The sequence below is a fragment of the Pongo pygmaeus genome, chromosome 12 (genome assembly GCF_028885625.2).
Source record: "Pongo pygmaeus isolate AG05252 chromosome 12, NHGRI_mPonPyg2-v2.0_pri, whole genome shotgun sequence".
NCBI lineage: Eukaryota > Metazoa > Chordata > Mammalia > Primates > Hominidae > Pongo > Pongo pygmaeus.
In genome coordinates, this window is record NC_072385.2 from 78,534,203 (window position 1) to 78,559,081 (window position 24,879).

General features: G+C 36.4%; 1 protein-coding gene and 1 non-coding gene across 5 annotated transcripts in view; both read left to right on the forward strand.

The window, feature by feature from the left end:
* RTN4 (reticulon 4) overlaps positions 1–24,879 on the forward strand; it is a 78,579-nt gene that overhangs the window by 14,888 nt on the left and 38,812 nt on the right. For 2 of the 4 annotated variants that reach the window (XM_054473927.2, XM_054473935.2), the window contains exons 2-3: positions 7,696–7,752; positions 8,426–10,828. The exons of 1 other annotated variant lie outside the window; for it this stretch is intronic. In XM_054473927.2, the coding sequence (XP_054329902.1) occupies positions 7,696–7,752; positions 8,426–10,828 (2,460 nt within the window). The remainder of the gene's footprint in view (positions 1–7,695; positions 7,753–8,425; positions 10,829–24,879) is intronic. One more of the 4 variants, XM_054473936.2, reaches the window with a different exon arrangement.
* Positions 21,366–21,469, forward strand: LOC129031046 (U6 spliceosomal RNA). The gene has a single exon (XR_008500923.1). It is a non-coding gene; the product is annotated as a U6 spliceosomal RNA (small nuclear RNA).

Here is a 24,879-nt window from a genome sequence, read left to right on the forward strand (position 1 = left end):
ATGTGTCTATTTCATTTTGATGACTGGGTATAAAGAAACTTGTCTTTCGTTTTGATAAATACACATCAAGGAAGTTGTCTACTCATCTAAGTTGTCTAATTTATTGTCATAAATTTGTGCATAATATTCTCTTACATTTTTAGGACCTACAGTAATAGTCCCTCTTTTATTTTCAATACTTGCTTCCTCTCTCTGTCTCTCAGTCTCTGTCTGTCTTGATCATTTTAGTTGATTATCAAAGCAACTTTTTGTTTCATTTTTTTTTTTTTAATCTGTTTTCTATCATTGGTTTCTGCTGTTTACTACTTATTTTCTTTTACTTGTTTGGATTTAACTTGCTCTTTTAAAGTGGAAGCTTTACACTTTGATTTTAAGCCTTTTTTCTAAAAGCATTTAAAAGCTATACATTTCTCTCTAAGCATTACTTTGCTGCATCCCACACATTTTCATTATCATTTGATTCAGAATTTCTTTAATTTTCCCCCTATTTTCTTTGATTCATGGATTATTTAGAATTCTGTAGTTTAATTTTTAAACATTTGAGGATACTTTAGATGATTTAATTCATTGTAGAACATAGACTGCATGATTTCAATTGTTTTAGATTGAGATTGTTTTGTAGCCCAGGAAATGTTTTATCTTGGTGAATGTTCCATGTGTACTTGAGAAGAATGTGTATTATATTGTTGGTTGTAGTGTTCCATAAAAGTCAGTTTAGTTCATTGGTAGTGGCGCCTAAATCATCTGTATCCTAACTGATGGTGTGTGGGTGTGTGTCTTTGTTTTTTCTTTGTCCCATCTGCTTTTTGGGTTCTTTGATTTTCTTCTTTTGTTTCTTCTTCTGGATTAATCGAGGATTTTATAATATTCAGATTTATCTCCTCTGTTGGGGTTTTAGCTGTACCTCTTTATTTTTTAAGAGGCTGTTCTAGGGATTACAGAATGCATTGTCAATTTATCATAAAATAGCAAGAATATTATACCACCTTACATGTTTCACATGTAATAAAACATACTTTCATGTATTATTTTCATCCTTTGTGCTTTTATTGTCATAAGTTTTGCTTCTACATGTATTATAGTTATTGTATTTTGTGATTATTTGTGCTTCAGAAAGTTAATTATTCTTTGAAGAAACTAAGAAATGAGAAAAATTAAAAAACATCTACCTATATATTCAACATCTACATATATATTTACCATTTTTGCCATTCTTTATTCCTAAAGATCAAAGTTTACATCTCATATCATTTTCTCTCAGTCTGAAGAACTTGATTTAACATTTCTTGTATTGCAGGTGTCTTAGTGACAAATTCTTTCAGCTTCTGTTTTCAGCTTTTATCTGAAAATACCTTTATTAATCTTTACTTTTTCTATATATCTTGTTTGTTTGTTTAGAGATAGGGTCTTACTCTGTTGCCCAGGCTGGAGTCCAGTGGCCTGATCATAACCCACTGCAGCCTCAAACTCCTGGGCTCAAGTGATCCTCCCACCTCAGCCTCCCATGTAGGTGGGACTATAGGCACACGCTACTGTGCCTGGCTAATTTTTTAATTTTTTTGGAGAGATGGGGTCTCACTTTGTTGCCCAGGCTGGTCTCGTACCCCAGGGCTCAAGCAATCCTCCTACCCCAGCCTCCTACGTTCCTGGAATTACAGGTGTGAGCCACCATGCTTGGCCATTTAAAAAAATATGTTTTGAATAATACAGCCAATTCTGTTTTTTAAGCTGTCACTATGTTCTGTATAGCCACCAAAAACAGGGAATTAGCAAATACTGAATCATTGTTCTTAGGGGAAATACAGACTTGGTTCCTGTAAGCCTCTTGTCATAATATTTTTGTTAACCAATCAGTACATTACCTTGGTTTATGTGTTTTTCTATTTAAAGCCACCTGGGGTGCAAAAATACAGTTGGATAGAAGGAATAAGTTCTAGCATTTGATAGTACAGTAGAGAAATTATAGTTAACGATTTATTGTATATTTCAGAATAGCTAGAAGAATTGTAATGTTTCTAACACAAAGAAAAGAAAAACGTTTGAGGTGATGTATAACCCAGTTACTCTGACTTGATCATTACACAATGCATATAGGTATCAAAATATCATATGTACCCCCCAAATATAAAACAACTGTTATATATCAATTGAAAAATAAAGACATCTTATTTAATATGTATTATTGATTCATTAACATTGAGCTCATGGCCAAGAACACTATAATTTATGCCTGAAGGAAGATTATCTAACATATGTTTTCTCTGTAAGGCACATCATAGCCTTCTTGTAGTTAAAAACACTAGATAGCATGTCAGTGCTGTGCTTAAGGGCCATATTAAACAGAGAAGTCAGTGGCAGAGCTGAAACAAGAAGGCAGTAGGGTTACCTTGTTCCATCTCAGCTGGGAACTTGTACTTTGGATGACCTGCTCTGGTTTGCCTGCTCTGCTCATTGCATGTCCTGAAAGTGCTGCAAGTATGGATTTTGGGGCCACAAATTTAGTGAGCAGGTAAAAGAGCAAATAAGGAATCCATGAGTAATGAGGATCATCTGTATATAATTTTAGATTGTCAGTTTTTTCATAACTTTAAAGGTGTTCATTACCTTTTGGATGACATCAATGAGAGGTGAGGTCATTCTTATTGTTGTTTACCTGCTTTTTTCCTCTGACTGTTTTTAGGGTTGTCTCTATCTTTGATTTTCAGTTTGACCCTTAAGGTGTGCCTTTTTGTGGTGTTGTGTTTATTCTGCTTGGAGTTCATTGAGCTTTGTGGCCTTGTTGGTTGGTATTTTCAAAATGCCAACTTCTGTCCAATTTTAAGTCATTTTATCTTTCCTTTTTTTTTTAACTTCTTCAGTCTTTTTTTTTTTAAGAGACAGGGTCCTACTGTGTTGTCCAGGGTGGAGTGCAGTGGCGTGATCATGGCTTGTTACAGCCTCAAACTCCTGGGCTTGAGTGATCCTCCCATCTCAGCCTCCTGAGTTGCTAGAACTGCAGGTGTGCATCACTACACCGGCTAATTTTTAAATTTTTTGTAGAGATAGGGTCTCACTGTGTTGTCCAAATTGGTGTCCCAACACCTGGCCTCAAGTGGTCCTCCCACTTTGGCTTCCTAAAGTGCTGGGGTTACAGGCATGAGCTCCCATGCCTGGCCACTGTTGCTTTTTTAAGGGGACTGCAATTATAGGTATTTTAACTCCTTGGTTGTCTCTCAGCACTGAGGCTCTGTTCCTTTTTTCACTTGCCCTTTTCCCTTGTTGTGTTTCAGTTTGGATAGTTTCTGTTGATGTTTCTTTAAGTTTGTTTATCAATAAATCTTTTTTTCTGTATTGTCTAATCTGCCTTTAAGGTAATCTAGTGATTATTTTCAGTTAATATAATTTACAGTTCTAGCATCTCCATTTGGTCCTTTAGTCTATATTTCTCCACCAAGATTCCCTGTCTACTCTGTATGTCTCTCTTTTTCTGTACTTAATATCTTAATAGCTATTTTAATTTTCATTTTAATATTTGCTAATCCAGGCCAAGTGTGTTAGTTCACACTTGTAATTCCAGCACTTTGGGAGGCTGAGGCTGGCGGATCACTTGAGGTCAGGAGTTTGAGACCAGCCTGGCCAATGTAGTGAAATCTCGTCTCTACTAAAAATACAAAAATTAGCTGGGTGTGATGGCGGACACCTGTAATCCCAGCTACTCAGAGGCTGAGGCGGGATAATTGCTTGAACCTGGGAGGTGGAGGTTGCAGTGAGCCAAGATAGCCCTGCTGTACTCCAGCCTGGGTGACAGAGCAAGACTCCGCCTCAAAAAAAAAAAAAAAGGGCGAATCCAACATCTATGTTGTTTGTTTATATTTGCTATTCTTTCTTATTTATGGTCATATTTTCTTGCTGCTTTGCATGTCCATTAATTTTTTATTTTATACTGCATGTCATGGATTTGTTGGTTTTAACTTTGTTCTGGCAGACAGTTAATTTGCTGGAAAATCATTTTGATCCTTTCAAGTTTTGATTTTAAAGTTAGGGTGGGTCTAGAGGTAGGGGTCTGCAGACTTACAGGGCCAGTTAGAGTAAATATTTTAGGCTTGTGGGCCATACAGCCTTTGTCTAAACTGTTCATCTCTGTTTTTATTGTGCAAAAGTAGCTATAGACAGTACAGAAGTGAATGGGCATGGCTGTGTTCCAATACAATATGGGCTTATGAGCCATGGTTTGCTGACTCTTGGTCTAGAGTATCCTTTAGGCTTAGAGTAGTCCTGCTTGAGGTGTTTAGTGAGATCTTTCCTTTCTTGACTGGTCAGAATTTTTAGATCAGGTCTTCCAGCACTTTCTGACCTTCGATATAATCCAGTTAATTTGCAGATCTACCATAGGTTTGTTGGCTAGGCCTTGCCGAGTCTTCTGCTGTGCACATGCAGCGTAGTATTCACCCAGAGGTTTAAGAGGAACCCCTATCCAGATTTTTGGAGCTCCTTTTCTGTGAGGCTTTTCTTTGTATGTTACCCTGTCCCACAAATTCCAGACAACTCCTCAGCCTCCTCAGCTTAGCAAGAGTGCGGTATTCTTGGGCTTCTTTCTGTACTGTAGACCAGAATGTGCCTTCACACAGAAAGCAGGGTAGTCATCTTGCAGGTTTCCCTTTTCTCAGGATTCACACTGCTGTCCTGCCTCTTGTCCAGTGTCTCAAGATAGTTGCTTCTAGTATTTTGCCCATATTTTTAGTTGCTTATATTGGAAGAATTAGTCTGTTGTAATTACTCTCATAGCCAGAAGCAGAATTTCTATGGTTTTAAAATGCAGGTTTTTTCTAGTATTATAATTAGAAATGATTTAAATGCCTCTTTTCTCATATGTGAAATGGGGGTAACAGTAGTACCTACCTTTACAGGGGAGTTTTGAGAACTGAATGAACATCTGAAACAAATGTGCTGGCTGAGCACAGTACCTGTCCCACATTAATGTTTCTATAAATGTTGTTACATTGTAAAATAGAAGCAATTGATCAATGCAATATTTCTGCTAATTACAAGGTATTTACTGGATGACGGTTTACCTTGTTTCAGGAGAACAAACTTGAAGGGCTGATACAGTAAGAAGGATTGCACCAGTTGCACTTGTACATAAATACATCCTTCAGAAGATGAAGCACATTTCATACTTTGAGGAAGCCTAGCCAAAAAATAATAATAATAAAGCACAAAGACTTGGGAATTAGATGTTTTTGAATTCTGACCCTCTGGCCTCCTAGTTCTGTGACTTAGGGCAAGTTGTTACTTCTTTTTTCTTTCCCTCTCCCTCCTTCACAACATTTTGAGGTAGGTACTGTTATTATCCTTATTTTACAAATTTCATTAGGCACAGAAAGGCTAAGAGTTACACAGTTGTAAGTGATAGATTTGCGATTTGAACTTAGGCAATTCAATTTCATGATCCATGATTGCTTTATTAGGAGTCTGAGCTGTATTCTTGAAGTCCCAGAAGATAGTTAACTATTCTGGATTTTTTTTTAAAGAGCTTTTAGAAATGTAGTACTTGTTTTATGGTTAACTGGATCGAATCCCATTTTACAAAATGAAGATTTTTCTTTTTTTCTTAAACATAATGAATCTTTGAAATACCAATTTGAAAACTTTTTTACTTAGAAAAATTCCAGGAATATAGTTTCTATTATAAAAGATGATTGCACTAGGTAGGAATAAGAGTACAGTACATTAAAAAAATACTTTAAAATTATGGCACAAATTTAGATGTAGTTTGTTTTCCCACTAATTTTAACAATAATATATGTTTCTAGTTCACTTTCCAGATAGACCAGCCTCTGAATTAGTGGCTTTTAACTATATTGTCTAGATAAAAAAGGCAACCATTTTGTTAAGAATTGGTTAACTCTTATTTTGATGGAGCAGCTGTGTAATTATTTGGTTCTGCTCTTTGACCCTCAAAGTTTGGTTTTATACAAGCTAATAATTCATTATTTTAGCTAAAGGGAACTTTCCTTCATTTTACAAATGAGAAACTGTAATTTAAGATCACATAGCAAGTAATCTTTTAAAAATGTGTACACATATATATGCACTTTATTTAAAAATCTTATAAGCCATTATGTTACTCCTTTGACTGGATAGCGCATCCTACCTAGTGCTCTAGGTTGGAGGAAACCCTTTTAAACACACATCATAAATTTCCCGTCATCACCCTCATCTAGGAATCCTTTAAATATGACATCCTGCCCAGTATATATTTATCTAAAATGTATAAGACCTTGTGAAGTTAGCTCTCCTAATTCATTAAGGGTAATATGCTTGGAAGACAAGTCCGTATTCATGTTAGCTACATCTCTTGGATTTTTATCTGTTTTGATCAGCCTTGTCTAGCTTGTCCATCCAGATGAAATTGTCTAAATTTATTAGGTTCTCTCTGTTAAAGAAATATCACCTTCCAGTCATCTCTCAGGCTGTTTCAAATTGTCTGATGGTAGAGGCCTTTCTCTAGTGTAAACCATAGAAGATCTTTAGCTTAGGATCTCCCAACTGCAGGTACAAGATGACATTGTACAAAGTTAGTATTACCAATATAGAGTGTATTAGTTAGCTTGGGCTGCCGTAACAAAATACCATAGGCTGGGTGGCTGAACAGAAATTTACTTCTCACAATTCTGGAGGCTGGTAAGTCTAAGGTGAAGGTGCTGGCAAGGTAGATTTGTTTTTGAGGCCTCTTCTCCTGGCTTATAGGTGACCACCATCTCACTGTATGCACACATGACCTCTTGTGTGTGCCTGGGGAGACACGGAACACGACAGCAAGCTCTCTGGTGTCTCTTCCTGTAAGGGCACTAATCCCCTTGGCCCAGGGCCCCACCCTGACTGCATTTAACCCTAATCACCTCCCAAAGTCCCCATCTTCAGATACTATCACTTCAGGGGTTGGGGCTTTAACATGAGTTTTGGAGGAAATATAAGCATTCAGTTCTGTAACATACAGTGATTAAGGAAATGGGCTCTGGAATTGAATTGCCTTAGTCTCTCACTTACTAGTTGTGTATACAAATAACAAGTAGCCCTCACTTAGGTTAATTTTAAACAAAACCAATAATAGTGTCATCCTAAAGGCAGTTAATTATTTTTTTTTTTGTATTTTGGACTCTGGCATTTGGACATTGGCACAGGACTAGTGTCTTCAAAGAACAGTGTACAATGATTGTAACAACTTAGAATGTAAGAGAAAATGCATAATTCTTTAAAAGTGTTTATCTAAATTGAATATATGCCAGTAACAAAAGATTAAACATTTGTAGTTGTTAATTGTGTTCAAATTCAGCTTTTTATTTTTGGCCTGAATAGAACAAGACAGTTTACCTATGTGAAAACCTGAGTGAAAGCTTTGGATGTGGTATGTTAAGTAGAACAGTATTTTAAAGCCACTTTGATTCATAAGTTTCTTTAACATAAACAGGTTGTATTGCCTCTTGAAAAATGATAGGTTCTATGGATAACATTTAATTAACTTTATAATATATATGATGATTTAACCTGATTTAATGGTACTACTTTTTCTGACTTCCTTTTGATTTTGGCCCTTTCTCTGTAAAGTTTTTTGTTAACTTATTACAAACTGAACCCTGGCTTGCTCCTCTTATCTTTAGTCTCCTTTCAATCTGTCTTTATTTCTGCTGAGGTTATATTCTATTTGTTTTTCAGATGAGACCCTTTTTGCTCTTCCTGCTGCATCTGAGCCTGTGATACGCTCCTCTGCAGGCAAGTTCTTTCTGCCAGCCTTTTATCCTCTCTGTATTCTAACTTTAACTCTTTAGTGTGTTAACTCTATGCAGAGTAGTTTGGGTTTACTAAAAATTAGCATGGTTCCAAGAATGTTTGTCTACTGGAAAAGTTGAAATTTGCATTTTATATGGTATGCCCAAGGGAAAAATGAGCAAAATCCGATGAATACTTGGAAGTACATAAGGAATTCTTGGACCCTTGAATTACATTTACATATTTACCATTCCCTTTCTCCAAATACAGTTTGAGTATAGCCAGAAAGGCTTTCCTGTAAATAAATACCAGTCTGTGGCATTTACCCAGTGCCCCTTCTTTCCTATACTGTCACTCAAACTCTTTTCACAGATATTCTTCTCTTCTCTAAAACTAGCTATTAGTATCTTAGTTGATAACATTTGAGGTTTACTCAGACTTGATTTGTCTTTGCATAGCATGTAATTGCCTCTATAGCCATGCACATGTTATATTTACAATAGCTTAATCAGTAATGATTCAAGTCTACTCTATTGTTAACTTATTAATTGCTATTAACATTTCATTTTAGTAAACAGTAAGTCTTTACTAACACTATTTTGAATCTGTCATAAAACTTGAATTAACTCTGAGAACACTGGCATTCTCTAACTTTCCTTTCTGTCCATGGTCACAGAAAATATGGACTTGAAGGAGCAGCCAGGTAACACTGTTTCGGCTGGTCAAGAGGATTTCCCATCTGTCCTGCTTGAAACTGCTGCTTCTCTTCCTTCTCTGTCTCCTCTCTCAGCCGCTTCTTTCAAAGAACATGAATACCTTGGTAATTTGTCAACAGTATTACCCACTGAAGGAGCACTTCAAGAAACTGTCAGTGAAGCTTCTAAAGAGTTCTCAGAGAAGGCAAAAACTCCACTCATAGGTAGAGATTTAACAGAGTTCTCAGAATTAGAATACTCAGAAATGGGATCATCATTCAGTGTCTCTCCAAAAGCAGAATCTGCCATAATAGTAGCAAATCCTAGGGAAGAAATAATCGTGAAAAATAAAGATGAAGAAGAGAATTTAGTTAGTGATAACATCCTTCATAATCAGCAAGAGTTACCTACAGCTCTCACTAAATTGGTTAAAGAAGAGGGTGAAGGTATGTCTTCAGAAAAAGCGAAAGACAGTTTTAATGAAAAGAGAGTTGCAGTGGAAGCTCCTATGAGGGAGGAATATGCAGACTTCAAACCATTTGAGCGAGTATGGGAAGTGAAAGATAGTAAGGAAGATAGTGATGTGTTGGCTGCTGGAGGTAAAATCGAGAGCAAGTTGGAAAGTAAAGTGGATAAAAAATGTTTTGCAGATAGCCTTGAGCAAACTAATCACGAAAAAGATAGTGAGAGTAGTAATGATGATACTTCTTTCCCCAGTACACCAGAAGCTGTAAAGGATCGTTCAGGAGCATATATCACATGTGCTCCCTTTAACCCAGCAGCAACTGAGAGCATTGCAACAAACATTTTTCCTTTGTTAGGAGATTCTACTTCAGAAAATAAGACCGATGAAAAAAAAATAGAAGAAAAGAAGGCCCAAATAGTAACAGAGAAGAATACTAGCACCAAAACATCAAACCCTTTTCTTGTAGCAGCACCGGATTCTGAGACAGATTATGTCACAACAGATAATTTAGCAAAGGTGACTGAGGAAGTCGTGGCAAACATGCCTGAAGGCCTGACTCCAGATTTAGTACAGGAAGCATGTGAAAGTGAATTGAATGAAGTTACTGGTACAAAGATTGCTTATGAAACAAAAATGGACTTGGTTCAAACATCAGAAGTTATGCAAGAGTCACTCTATCCTGCAGCACAGCTTTGCCCATCATTTGAAGAATCAGAAGCTACTCCTTCACCAGTTTTGCCTGACATTGTTATGGAAGCACCATTGAATTCTGCAGTTCCTAGTGCTGGTGCTTTGGCGGTACAGCCCAGCTCATCACCATTAGAAGCTTCTTCAGTTAATTATGAAAACATAAAACAGGAGCCTGAAAACCCCCCACCATATGAAGAGGCCATGAGTGTATCACTAAAAAAAGTATCAGGAATAAAGGAAGAAATTAAAGAGCCTGAAAATATTAATGCAGCTCTTCAAGAAACAGAAGCTCCTTATATATCTATTGCATGTGATTTAATTAAAGAAACAAAGCTTTCTGCTGAACCAACTCCGGATTTCTCTGATTATTCAGAAATGGCAAAAGTTGAACAGCCAGTGCCTGATCATTCTGAGCTAGTTGAAGATTCCTCACCTGATTCTGAACCAGTTGACTTATTTAGTGATGATTCAATACCTGACGTTCCACAAAAACAAGATGAAGCTGTGATGCTTGTGAAAGAAAATCTCACTGAGACTTCATTTGAGTCAATGATAGAACATGAAAATAAGGAGAAACTCAGTGCTTTGCCACCTGAGGGAGGAAAGCCATATTTGGAATCTTTTAAGCTGAGTTTAGATAACACAAAAGATACCCTGTTACCTGATGAAGTTTCAACATTGAGCAAAAAGGAGAAAATTCCTTTGCAGATGGAGGAGCTCAGTACTGCAGTTTATTCAAATGATGACTTATTTATTTCTGAGGAAGCACAGATAAGAGACACTGAAACATTTTCAGATTCATCTCCAATTGAAATTATAGATGAGTTCCCTACATTGATCAGTTCTAAAACTGATTCATTTTCTAAATTAGCCAGGGAATATACTGACCTAGAAGTATCCCACAAAAGTGAAATTGCTAATGCCCCAGATGGAGCTGGGTCATTGCCTTGCACAGAATTGCCCCATGACCTTTCTTTGAAGAACGTACAACCCAAAGTTGAAGAGAAAATCAGTTTCTCAGATGACTTTTCCAAAAATGGGTCTGCTACATCAAAGGTGCTCTTATTGCCTCCAGATGTTTCTGCTTTGGCCACTCAAGCAGAGATAGGCAGCATAGTTAAACCCAAAGTTCTTGTGAAAGAAGCTGAGAAAAAACTTCCTTCTGATACAGAAAAAGAGGACAGATCACCATCTGCTGTATTTTCAGCAGAGCTGAGTAAAACTTCAGGTAATCCAATCTATATGCAGTTTTGTGCTTTCATGCCACTTTTGGATTTAGGGAACATTCCACTACATTTTGTGTTTTATGTTTATAGTGTCTCATATGTCACATTGATAAGTCTTCTCTGCTTTTTCAGTTAAAGGTTTTAGTGCTTTTTCTAACTCTCTTGCACTCAGCATTCACCCTTAACTTTTCCACACAGTTGCACTTTTTTATTGCACTATGGAACTATTAATAGAAAATATTTTTGTTTATAAGAATTGGCTTTAGTACCTATTTCTTTCTTTCTTTCTTTTTTTCACTTGTGTTTCTTGATAACATGAAGAGCAAGAGATATTAAAATATTTTCAGATGTGTTTTTGTTGTCCCTGAAATTATCATATTTAATTTTTAAAGAACATTTCTATAGCATGTTTTAAATATTTCAATATAATATAGTATTTTTCCAGTGGTAGGTATAAAGTTAGGCATATTGAGTGTAGACATTTTGTTGAAAAGTATAAATTGAGTTATGCTATTATCAATTCTTTTGAAAAGTACTGATTCTCCTTTTTTTCTTTTGACTATCCATTTTCCACATACCTGATTTGCATAAGGTGATTTGCACAAGGTGATTTGCACATGTGCTCTTTATTAGCATTCTGATTTAGCTGCGTTTTCTCTAAAATAGTGATTGTGATAAATTTACTGAATATACTTATGTATTTAAGTGCTGGTGCTTCAGCAGTACAGTCCAGCTCATCACCATTGGAACAGTGGTAGACCAGTTGCTGTAATCTAAGAAAGAGGAGATGATGAACATTCAGGCAGTGGGATGAGCACAGAGACGTAGGACTTGGTGTTTGATGGATAGGGACGTAAAGGATGAGGGGAAGAGGTAAAGATGACCCCAGGAACCCTGGATTTCATTTCTGGCATGTGCACTTGTATGGATGGCAGTATGAGAAACTGAGATAGGGAACATGAGAGATTAAAGTAGGTTTAAGGGGAAGATACAAATTCGGTTTTGGATATGTTGGTATTGATGTACATACATCTAAGATATCCAGTAAGTTATGGATATTATACACATGAAGCTCTTGAGAGAGATCTTGGCTGTATGTGTCTGTCATGGGCTTAGAGATAGAAATTAAAGCCCCAGATATCAATTAGGAAGAATCAAGAGAAGAGGACTACTTGAAGGTGGAAGAAATGGTCAAAATTATCAAATACTAGAGAGGTCAGTTAAGGATTGCAAGTTGGTCAAAAAGAAGGGAAGGTGTTGTCATGACAGTGGCAAATGGTGTGGTGTGCGTGGGCATGGCTAGGATTGAGAAGTGAATGAGACTTGAGTAAGTGGTTATTAAATGTTGATTACTCTTAAGAAGTTTGAGTTTTTTATTGGAGAAAAATTAAAATTTTAGCAAGCAGGAAGGAGAGTATGCAGTGGAGGGAGGACTTTTTTTTTTTTTTTAAGATGGGAAGGGGAAAATCTGATTACAGGTGCTGGCAGAAAGTCAGAAGGGGATGAGGATGTGCTTCCTAGTTCAGGTGGAAGAATTAGCATCAGAGAGAAGGAAGGATACAACTTTGATTGTAGTGAGTGGAAAGGAAAGTATGGGGTATTGATACTGTTAGGGTTTTGTGACTGAAAGTTGGGGGAATTATTTGATGGTTTATGTTTATTCTTTAAAGCAATATGTTAGTTCATTTGCTGGGAATGAACTAGATCATGCCTGGGTGGAAGAGATCTGCAATACCTCTGACTAGGGAAACCAAAGGCATTGTATTAGGAGCCTAATCAAGGTTGAAAGGTGGTCTAAATGGTAGGGTGACTTTTCTTTGACTGTGCCAAACAACCTAGGTATAGGTTTAGGGAAGGCAAATGATTGTATTGATTCAAGGATGTGTTTTGGTAGGTGGGCCCTGTGGAAGGACAGTAAGTCAAGAAAGTTGAGGCTGATAGCAGCAGAGTAATTTGAAGTGATGGACTGTGGCATCTAAGTTGAAGGATGTGAATAGAAGAAGGTAGGAGAGGTAGGAGGAGAGTTAGATGGTCAGTGAACTCGAGGCCCAGATTAGGTTTAAGAACCAATAGTAGTAGGACTAAATACATGCCAGAATGATAGGAGATTGTGGTCAAAGTAAGGGAGAGAAAGAATGCATGCGCAGGAGAGCAGGGTGTGTGTGTGTGTGTGTTGGATGTTGAATTTAGAATTTCAGAGGAATAGCAGTTCAGGTTGATTATAATGGCCAGTGTTAGGCCATGAGGCAAAGGCCTACTATGTAGTCAGATTAAGATTGCTGGAGGTGAGGTCAAGTAAACTATGAGGCCATGATACTGTATTGCACTTCTACCTAACATTGAAGTCACCCAGGGTGATGACAGGACTAGGGGTGGAGAGGAAGACTGGGGTAAGAGTCCTTGGTAAAGGGCAGTGAGGTAACTGGCAGGATGGTAGATAGAAGAAATGAGGAAGGATAGAGAATGACATAGCAGAATAGCCAAGACTTTTGCCCAAGGTCTCTGAAATAAAAGTCTGGAAGCAGCATTGGTGAGCAGAGGGTACTGACCTCCTCACTCCTCCCTTAGGTGTGTAGAATATGAGAGAACGATTTAGCCTTCATTTAGCAAGTTCCACAGGGAAAGCAGTATCCTCAAGGAAGAGCCAGGTTTTAGTGAAGGCGAGGTAAAGGCAGGAATGTTCAGTAAAGAAGTTGAGGATTAGAGGAGCTGGTTCACAGTGGAATGGGGGTTTCAAACAGCACAGTAAAATGGTTTAGGAGGGAACAGTAGAAAGAATGGTCTCAGAAGCCCAGAGCAGCATGCTGATGACTGGATGAAGAGCAAGGAGTAATCGGTGTAGCAACACCTTTGAAGTCTCCCCTCCCCGCTAGTGCTTCCTCCCAAAACTTAAAGCTACTAGCAGTCCTCTGGTAGATGGTGGCCCTTAGGAATTTCAGTATTTCAGGAGTCACCTGTTTCTTCGATTGTTTTTGTTAAACCTGGGAAATCTATAGCCTAATAGTTTAGAAGTAAGAAAAGAAAAGGGGGCATTGCCTTTGAAAGCTTAATGGGGATGGTGGAAGAAAGTGTAAGCAATGCTTGGGCATTGTCTTTTAGAATATGTTTATCTCCCTTCTCTGAGAAAATTGTTATTTCCTGCCTTTTTGACTTAGCCTTTTTTGATATTAGTTATCATAGCAACTTACTAGGGAATAGAGACTTATTTAGATACACCCAATATATGTATTCTACAAAAGTTGTGGGAAGGAAACCCAGTATTGCTATAATGAAAACAATATAGGTGACCTGAGGTTTTAGTCTTGGCTATACCACTGACAATCACTTTGTTTCTCTAGATGTCATTTTCCTTTTCTATAAAAGGAAGGGTGGATTAGCTCAAGTCCTTGCAACTTAATAATTTTCTTGACTTGATTATATAACAGGCATCTGTTAAAAGCAGGTAAGTAGTGGCCAGTCACGGTGGCTCACGCTTGTAATCCCAGCTCTCAGGGAGGGAGAGGTGGGAGGATAGCTTGAGCCCAGGAGTTCGAGACCTGCCTGGGCAATATAGCGAGACCCCGTTCTCCACAAAAAAAGGGAGAAAAAAAAAGACAAAAAAAAAATAAGTGTAAAAGCAGGTAAGAGTTGCTTTAGCATGCTTCTATCAAGCACTATACGAGATTTTTTTTTGGCAGGGGGGCAGGGAAAAAGATGAAACTAAGACAAAGTTTTGCCCTTATGCAACTTACAGCCAGCTAGTACAGACACACTGTTGAGGACATAGTTAAACATTGTGATCTGTGTTATAGTGAGGATAGGTACTTACCTATGTATCTTCCTGAAAGTGAGGTTTAAGTGTACTGAAGTAAAATGTACCAAAGTACAGCAGTGGTCTGATAAAACATAAGGGAAGCTCTCTTCTCAGATGACTTAAAAGTTTTATGCCATCTCTAATTATGACATACTTAAGTGTGTTTTTAAAAAAATTCTGGGTCTTATTAATGTATATGCATTTAAACATTAAAAGTATTAAATAATAAAATACTAATTTCCTCAGATCATTTATTATCTCATATGTTCTTCTTTTCTTTTTTTGAGACAGGTTCTTGCTGTGTCGCCCAGGCTGAAGTGCAGTGGTGACATTATGGCTCACTGCAGCCTCGACCTCCCAGGGTCAGGTGGTCCTCAGCCTCCCAAGTAGCTGGGACCAAAGGCTCATGTCACTATGCCCGGCTAATTATTTTTGTAGAGAGGAGGTCTTGCCTTGTTGCCCAGGCTGGTCTCAAACTCCTGGGTTCAAGGATCCTCCCGCCTCTGCCTCCCAAAGTGCTGGGATTACAGGCATGAGCCTCCAGGCCTTTCCTGTTCTTGTTTTCTTAAAATGACATTTTGTAGGCAGAAATCAGTTTTAGTTTTGGGAAGAAAGATTAATTTTGCAAGAGAGATGAATAAGGTATTGTGATGCAGATGGTGCTTTATTAATTTTGGGAAGTAAAGTTTGTCAAGAAACTAATGAATTCTGGTCTTCTTCCCCCCTCCATTTACAAAGAAATTTGTGACAAGCTATATTCTTACTATTGGCATGTAAATACTGATTTTTTTTCTCAGTAATATCAGTGAATGTTCTTGGCATTTCCCCAATGAATGTTCTTGGCATTTTTTTTTTCAAAAATTGATTGGCTATAGATATGTTAATTAATTTCTGGGTTATCTGTTCTGTTCCATTGGTCTATGTTTCTGTTTTTATGCCAGTACCATGCTGTTTTGGTTGCTATAGCTGTGTAGTATATTTTGAAATTTAGTAGTGTGATTCCGCCAGCTTTATTTTTGTTCAGGATTGCTTTTGCTTTTTGGAGTCTTTTGTGGTTCCATACAGATTTTAGGATTTTTTTCCTATTCCTGTGAAGAAGGTCATTGGTATTTTATTAGGGATTGCATTGAATCTGTAGACTGCTTTGGATATTATGGCCATTTTTAAACAATGTTAACTCTTCTGATTCATGAACATGGAATGTCTTTCTTTGCATTTATTTGTATCCTCTTCAATTTCTTTCATCATTGTTTTGTAGATTTCCTTGTAGAAGTCTTTCACCTCCTTGGTTAAACTTATTCTGAGGTATTTTTTTTTAAGCTATTGCAAATGGGGTTTCCTACTTGATTTCTTTTTCAGCTAGTTTGTTGTTTGTGTAAAGACATGCAATATTTTTGTTATTGATTTTATATCTTGCAACTTTACAGAATTTACAAGTTTTTGGTAGTCTTCAGGTTTTTCTTTATATAAGATCATGTCATCTGCAAACAGGGACAATTTGACTTCCTCCTTTCTAATTTGGATATCCTTTATTTCTCTCTTGCTCAATTGCTCTGGGTAAGACTTCCCATTTCAGTCTTTATTTGTTATGACATTAGCAGTTTTAAAGAACACAGAGCCTCTCTTCCCCCCTCTTTATAATAGAACATTCCTCCTAGTGGATTTGTCTGATGTTTCCTAGTGATTAATTTGAGGCTATGGGTTCATTTATGATACTGTATAGATGATGATGTGTCCCTCTCATAGCACCACTTCTAGAGTTGTCTGCTGTTCATCAGTCCCTCACTGGTTATGTTAATTTTGACCATCTGGGCAAGATGGGTTCTGATTTCCTTATATTGTCTTTGTTTCTCCCTTACAGATAATAAGCAGTCTGAGGAGTGACACTTGAACACATGGAGATATCCCACTCCCTATCAAAATTCGCCCCCCTGATTTAGTAAACCATTGATGATTCTTGCTTGATCCAGTCTTTACCATGAGAGTTGAAAAATGATTTTAACTCCAGTACTCCCCGTACATTTTTCATTTGACCCTCAGCATTCCTGTTTAAGCAGCAGACCTCCGTTTCCATTAATGAATTAACTAGCTAATTAATTATCAGTATGGATCCATGAATTTCCATTTTCTTTCCAATGGTTTATGATTCATTACTGAACTTTTTTATTTTGGTGGTAAATTATTGCATATTTTGAGGGTTCCTTCACGTAGGCTCAGGGACATGCAACCTTCTTTCTTTGGGGTTGGGAGGGGAACATTTCTTACTTTCTAGCCTAACAAAATATTGTAGGCCTATTTTATGCTTACTGTGTCCCAGCCCTGGAATCAGCCATTTCTCCAAGGATCCCTGATTCCTTTTAATTTAGAATGAAAGGTCATTTTCATAATAGTGAGGTATTAAAGATCAAGAGCTAGATGCTAGTTGTGGTCATTGCTACCGTGGGGATCTTTCCATTTTAACCCTTTCAGTGGATAAAGCTAGGAAATGCTTATATACATACATACAAATAAACATACACACATACACATACATACTTAAGAAATGAGTTCACACAGATACCTCTAATTCTAATCCATTCTCACAGGGTTTGTTCTTTCTTTCCTCATTTCATATTTGTCTCTTCTTTTATAGTGAGAACCCTGGTTCCTAAGACCACCAATACATTATTTATATCCAATCCTTTAATACACCTATAAGAGTTTTAGAATACTTTTTTCATATCACTATAATAAAAAAAACTTGATAAAAGAGTTCTGGATTGTTTGCAAATCCCTACTCCGCAACCCTGCCTAAGATGGAATGTATATAGTCAAATACATTATTCACAGATTACTTGTATTCATTCTTTTTTCTTTTCCCTCCTTCCTTCTCCCACTGACTAATGGCTATGATATTCATTTGAAATACAATTAGCTTCATTTGTTTCAGTTCTAGATTTTCTTTCTCCCAATTTTAGGTTTTTAACTGAGAATTTTAAAGTGTTGAGAAAAGCTGAATTCCTCTTATTTTATCTGGAAAGGGAAGACAATCATTTATGGAACATCTTCTGACCAACAAGCACTTTCACATATTTATTTCATTTAGGTCTTCACCATAATCTGAAAGAAGGAACCATTTTATAGATGATAAAATCTAAGCCTAAGGATGTTAAGTAACTTTCTCAAGGATACCTGGTAAATTACGTAATAAGCACAATGTTTTTGAGCTTCTGCGGTGTTTCAGACATTGGGCTAACTCCTTAGTTACATTAGTTGTTACCTAGTTTCACAAGAATGAACTGCGATTTCAACTCAGGTTTTGTCCATTCACAGTTATTTCCTGGTTTTGGAATAAGCAGTTATTGTCCTAACTTTAGCAGGCAATCAAGGTGCTGCTGCTTTTATCATATACCTGTTGTGTTGAACCATTAGGCAATGTAAGACATTTCCTGACATCTTAAGATGTCAAGCAAGTTGGTTGCCATCTACATTTTCTCACATATATAGGGATATTGGAACTAGGGTAACATTCTGTTCCTAGTATGTGGAGACTGAAAAACCCCACTTTGGACAACTGCTATCTGTTTATGTTGGTAGGCCATTGGTACAGAAAGGTGCTCATGTCTCCTGTCCAAACTGCTGAGATCTTGACTTAATATATGTTTGTTGGTTGCTTGTCACTAATGCACAGAGAATATTTTTAGTTCGTAATTGAAATATAGATTGTGTCTTGCTGAACTATTGGAACTATTGGTAAGTGAAGTGTAAACCGACCATACGTTGATTATTTGTTCATTATAATTAAACTGTGTAATATCCAGGATTCACCAAGTAGTATGACCACGATCACTACTTTAAAAGGGCTTGTTTGTCCAGGTAAATAATACGAAATTATGCTTTGCAAACTTATATATGTTCATGAATAAGAACTTACATATGTTCATGAATAAGAATTGTTTTGATATTCTTATGACTTAAAATATTTTTCTTAAAAAGTATGTATAGCCTTTGAGTTTTTTTTACTGAAGTACTGTAGATACTAAGAGTTGATATTTTGTTTAAAATATATTTTTATTGAGCAAATAATATTTAGAAAATTTTGATGTAAGTTGGACTTTATTATGATAAGTAGTTAATCTTAACTGGAAGGGTATCAGTAGATGTACAATGTAGCTAAATTAGAACCTGACTCTTGTTAATAAAGGAAACGATTATATTTACTTTTTAAAAAGTGACATTGTTAAATTAGTGAGGATTTATTTAGTGCTTACTGTGGGCCCAATACAGATTGAAAATAAATATGTACCATAAAAAAAGAGATACCTGCTAAATATAATATGGTTAAAGAACTTAATTTTAGGCATTTTACAGACCTGAGTTCTAATTCTGACCCTTTCGCTGATTTAGCTGTATGACCCTTGGCAAATATTTTAATCTACTTGAGCTTCAATATTTTAGTAATAAGGATTTTTTCTAAGGACTTGGTAACTATCAGTGAAGTTAGGGCAACAGTTTATGAAGCAGTCTGACATACAGTACACGCTCATTGTACAAATTTGAAAAATGTAGAAAAGCATTGAGATGAAAAAAATTATAATCATATTACCCAGACATAATCAATGTTAATATTTTAGAATATATTATTCTAGTCTACTTTTGAAGCACATGTGTTTTGTTTTTGTTTTTGTTTTGAGACAGAGTCTCGCTCTGTCACCCAGGCTGGAGTAGCAGTGGCGGGATCTCAACTCACTGCAACCTCTGCCTCCTGGGTTCAAGCGATTCTCGTGCCTCAGCCTCCCGAGTAGCTGGGATTACAGGTGTGGGCCACCGTGCCTGGCTAATTTTTGTGTTTTTAGTAGAGACAGGGTTTCACCATGTTGGCTAAGCTGGTCCAGAACTCCTGACCTTAAGTGATCTGCCCACCTTGGCTTCCCAGAGTGCTGGGATTAAAGGCATGAGCCAGCGCACCTGGCCGCATATGTGTATTTTTAAGAATGTAATAGTGTTTTATGAAATTGGAATCATACTCTATATATTGTTTATAAGCTTTTAAAAACTTTAGCAATGTCTTATATAATGCAAACATTTCCATGTCTTTAAATATTCTGCTGCTGATTTTTTGTACTTAGTGTTCCTTAATATGGATATAGTTTAACCAGTCACTTTGCTATTGTTGGACCCTTAGAGTGTTCCTTTGTTATTGATAAATAATGCTGTTAACCTCTTTATATTTAAATATGTCTTACATATCCCTGAATTATTTTCCATAAATCAATTGGAAATAAAAACCTAGGTTAGTGGGTATGAGCATTTATAAGGGTTTCTATAAAAATTGGCCACCAGAAAAGTTGTACTAATTTTTACCCTTTTATCAGAAAACACCCATTTCTCTACTTTCACCAACAATTCATATTGTTTATTTTTTGATAGATAATATTTTTACATTATACAAAATTCAAAAAATACAGTGACAGTCACACTTCTTCCTCTCTCTGTTGTCCAGCTGCCTAGTGCTCTTTCCTAGAGTTATCTACTATGACTCGTTCCTTAAATATTCTTCTAGACATTCTGTACTAGGTATTTTTTAAAAGCTCTTTACCAGTTGATAGGTGCAAGTAGTATCTTGCTTTTTTGATCTTTGATTATTAGTGAATGTGAACATGTTGGCAGTTTGTATTTCTTCTGTGATTTGCTTGTTCATACTCTTTGCCCATTTTTAAATTTAGGTGTTCATTTTTTTTCCTGATTTTATGAGAGTTCTTTACATATAAAGGATGTAAACTCTTGCGTTATAGTTTTCCCTCAGTTTTCTAAAAGATTTTTAGTTTACATTTCAGTGGACATTTTCAGTTTTCACAAAGGAAAATATATTTTTTATTTACTTATAGTTTTAAGTTTACACTTAATTCTGATCTATTTAAAATTGATTTTGGATTCCGATTAGAGATTATTTTACCCCACGTATTTTTTTGGTGTTAGAGTTGTTTTCCTATTCCCATACTCTGATCTAGCTCCCTAGGGCCAGGCAGCAATCTTACAGAAAAGCCAGAAAGTTAATGTTTGCCAGATTGCCTTCCATGAATTGGGCAATCAACTGTGGACTACGGGTGTTGGTGCCATCTAGTGTTGTAGATGGAAAATCAAGTCTGTGGAATGATCTGTAATTGACTATGTAGAATAAATTCAGTTGGACAGAGAAATTTAGCGAGCTGTGAATATCGTTTTGCACTAACAGATAAGTTTAAAATTTTTATAAACAATTTTGAATATTGACATCTTGTGCCAAATCAAACAGATGCTTTAATCATACTACTATAAACATTATGAAATGACCTTAAAGATTCCCCCTAAACCTGGATACTTAAATGAAGACATTAAAGTTTAAGAAGATCCGTTTAGAGCCTAGTGACTATTAATTCTTGAATTCAGAATTTAAAAATGCGTGCTTGAGGCTAGGTACAGTGGCTTATGTCTGTAATCCCAGCACTTTGGGAGGCTAAGGCGGGCAGATCATGAGGTCAGGAGATCCAGACCATCCTGGCCAGCATGGTGAATCCTCGTCTGTACTAAAAATACAAAAATTAGCTGGGCTTGGTGGCATGCACCTGTAGTCCCAGCCACTCGGGAGGCTGAGGCAGGAGAATCACTTGAACTCGGGAGGTGGAGGTTGCAGTGAGCCAGGATCGTGCCACTGCATTCCAGCCTGGTGACAGAGCGAGACTCTGTCTCAAAAAAAAAAAAAAACAAAAAAAACCCAACAACAAAATGCTTGCTTCAGCAGCACATACTAAAGTTGGAATTATACAGAGAAGATTAGCATAGCCCCTGCACAAGAATGACACACAGAATTTGTGAAGTGTTTCATATTTTTATATAAAAAATTTTTTTTAAATGCTTTGGGTGTTTAAGAATATTTGTATGTTTTAGATTATAATGTATGAAGTTAGCATATTAGTTTTCATAAATAGTGTCCCTTTCAGTTTATGAATTTTAGTATTCATTTTTGGTGCCTTATGTTAAATTTTTTATAGACTTTAAAATGCTCGTTGTTTTGCTATTTTAACTTGTACTGTCATTCATTTTCTAGACTAAAATCTTTTTCCAGTTCTTAAGATTTAATTCAGTAATGTTGAAGTGCTGTAATTTAGTCCATAGAGGGCATTATATTACAGCATATGGTAGGGTTTTAAAAATCGACTCCTTTCAGTAATGAAACATGTTAATTTCATACCTTTGTGTAGCTCAGAATAGTTAAATTTTGAAATAAGCTTAACACTACTGTGTAGCTATAATTGTTTCTTATTTTTTAAAAAACATGCCTATTTTCTGTGGCTAGAAAGTATAAATTATTTTAGCTCTCAAGAGCAGTGTACATAAGCAGTCTCTAACTTTCAGAGTAGCATTTTCAATCCAAATGATTGCTGCTTTCCCACCCTCTTTCCCTTGCATCTCTAAATGTTGTAAAGAAAACGAAGCAAAACAAAAACCTGAGTTTTTCCTGGGTGCAGAAGTAGAGGAAAGAAAGAAATGGAAAGGAAGAATGTCTTAGAATAAGAGCTGGCTGGGGTGGACTTAACACCTTGCATAGCGCTGCCTGTTCTAAAATCTAAAATATAACTTTCTACTGTCTGAAATCTTGCCAATTAGATACCACCCCCCACACCCTCCCCCCCCAAAAAAACCCACCAAAAAACATACACACAGTTTCTGAGGTCATAAAAGAGTTTCTTGTTTAGTAGGAATTGATTTATGCATGTTTCCTACTTAAGAGGTAAGTGCACGAAGGAAACGAGAGTTTGGTTTGAGATGTGAGAAAAGAAACCGTGTAGGTAATTTTAGAGCATATTACCCTTTAGAGCTTATCCCTTCATAAGGTGCAAAGGAAAGACATTATGGATATGTACTTGGGGGAAGTTTTCGTCTTTGATTTTTTTGTCATGCTTGAGAGAAGGGGATACTGGGGACATGGACATTGAGGAGTGGGAAATTGCCAAATATGAACTTGGAACAGTTTATTTCAAAAGTTCTGTGTAAAGGTGATTTTGAGTTCAGGAAAAGGAGAATACCCCTCTTCTCCCCTCCACAAACACACAATATGAAATAGGGCTTAGAATTCATACACACTTTTATTGGCTTGCAGTATAAATAAAGGAGTTTTCTGTGGTCTCTCCTTTGTGAGCCTTTGCTTTTAAGGGAAAAGAGGTTCCTGTGTCAAATAGTCAAAATGCCATTCTGCAAGTAGAGACATATGTGCTCTACTTGAAAATTGTCTGTAAAAGAATTAATTTTTTTTAAAGTTATGTAGTTGAAGGAAAACAAAATAAATGAAGGTAAGTTTTTAACAGATTTATGTCCTTTCTTTATTTGACTTGTTAAGTTGGGGTTCAGTGTGGATTAGGACCTATAAACTATGCAGATGTACATTTTTCTCAGCTGGAAAATAATAGAACTATACAGCAAGGACAATAGTTTGTGTATGAGAGGGGGCAATTCTGTTTAGAAAGATTGGGTTATTGCCTAGAATTGAATGACTTAATATAAGAGCTTTCTTAGATGTGCCTTACTTGTCTTGCTGCTTCTTAGTTTGATTGTTATTTTTAGCATACTGATAAGTAAATAGCACTTACATAGTGCCTACTTTTTGTCAGGCAATGTCCTAAAGCCTTCTATTTTTAGTAGAGATTATATGATTTTCACAATAAACATAGCCCATCTGGCTTTACATCTTTAACAAATTTGTGTCATATCAGTTTTTCAGATTTAAGCACTTTTTTGCTTAACTTGACAAACTTAAGTCTAGTTGAAAAACTTTATAAGAAAGAACTGGGCAAAATGTTAGTTGATTTCCACAAGCTAGTTTTCCTTGTACGCTTACAAATACCATAAAAATTAAAGAAGTAGATGTCACTATGTAGGCTGAAATGTTTACTAAACTTCAGGGCTCCTATTTTGACTTTTTAATCTGCCAGGGGTGCTATTAAGTATGTTTAATGTTTAGATGAGTGGGTATGTAACACATTCTTGCCCCTCTCAGACTTTTTAATTGTTAAGCCAAATCAAGTACCACAGAAAATACAAGTAGTCTTAAGTGCCGAGTAACTTGATCACAGTAAATCTTTTTTCTTCTACTACTGAAGTAATCTCTGACTTGAAAATAGTGTTTGAGTACTACAGTTGAGTGTTTTATTCTAATGCTAGTTACTTATTGGCTTTCAGTTTTAAGGGACTTGTTATTAGAAAGTCAGTATTTTGTATTTACTAAATACTTTGAGATTCTGAATGTTGCGTGGAGAGGCCAGACATTTTCAGGCCATGATATGACTTGATGACTGGGTTCTCAAATATCACATTATGCAAGGGTTCAGTGAATAAAGTTTAAAGTTAAATATTAACTCGAGCTGAGAATACTGGGCTCTTTTAAAATTTACTTTTCTTTATTTATGTTTGGAGTTAGAGAGGCAGATAGGGAAATAAATGTGTCATTGATATTCAAGCCACTTCCTTTTTCCCCTCTCATTTTCCTAATTTTAGTTCTTTCTATGTTTAACTCTTATATGTTTTGTTTTTAGTTTTTGTGGGTACATAATAGATTAATATCAAGCTACTTCTGATATTAAGGATTTTGCAGCCCACGGATAGCAAGTTCCAGAAAATATTATCTCTATTTCATTTTAGCTATACAGTCTTAAATATGTATTTTTGTACATAGGCTACGTATCTTATAGTATTTTCGCAAATTGCATTTTAAAATATTTTAGCTGATTTGTTACTGCCTTTTCTGCTTAGGCAGATATAAGTACCAGGTGAATTGATTGTGGAACATAAGTAGAGACACTGCATTGGAATGAAAATCAGTTTTATAAAGTTGAACACAAATTTTAAAAATGCTGTACATAGATTTGTTTTTATATTTTTCAGTAAAATTTTAGGCCAGGTGTGGTGGCTCATACCTGTAATCCCAGCACTTTTAGGAGGCTGAGGTGGGAGAATTGCTTGAGCCCAGGAGTTTGTGACCAGCTTGGACAACACAGGGAGACCTCGTCTCTAAAGAAAGTGTAAAAATAAAAAATAAATTAACTGGACATGGTGGCACATGCCTGTGGTGACGGAGATGGGAGGATTGCTTGAGCCTGGGAGGTTGAGGTTGCCACGTGACCCATAGATTGCACCACTGCACTCCAGCCTTGGTGACAGAGCGAGACCCTGTGTCAGAAAAAAATAAAAAATAAAATAAAATTATAGTTTGCTTTTATGTCATTTTCCCATGGCAGATTATATCAT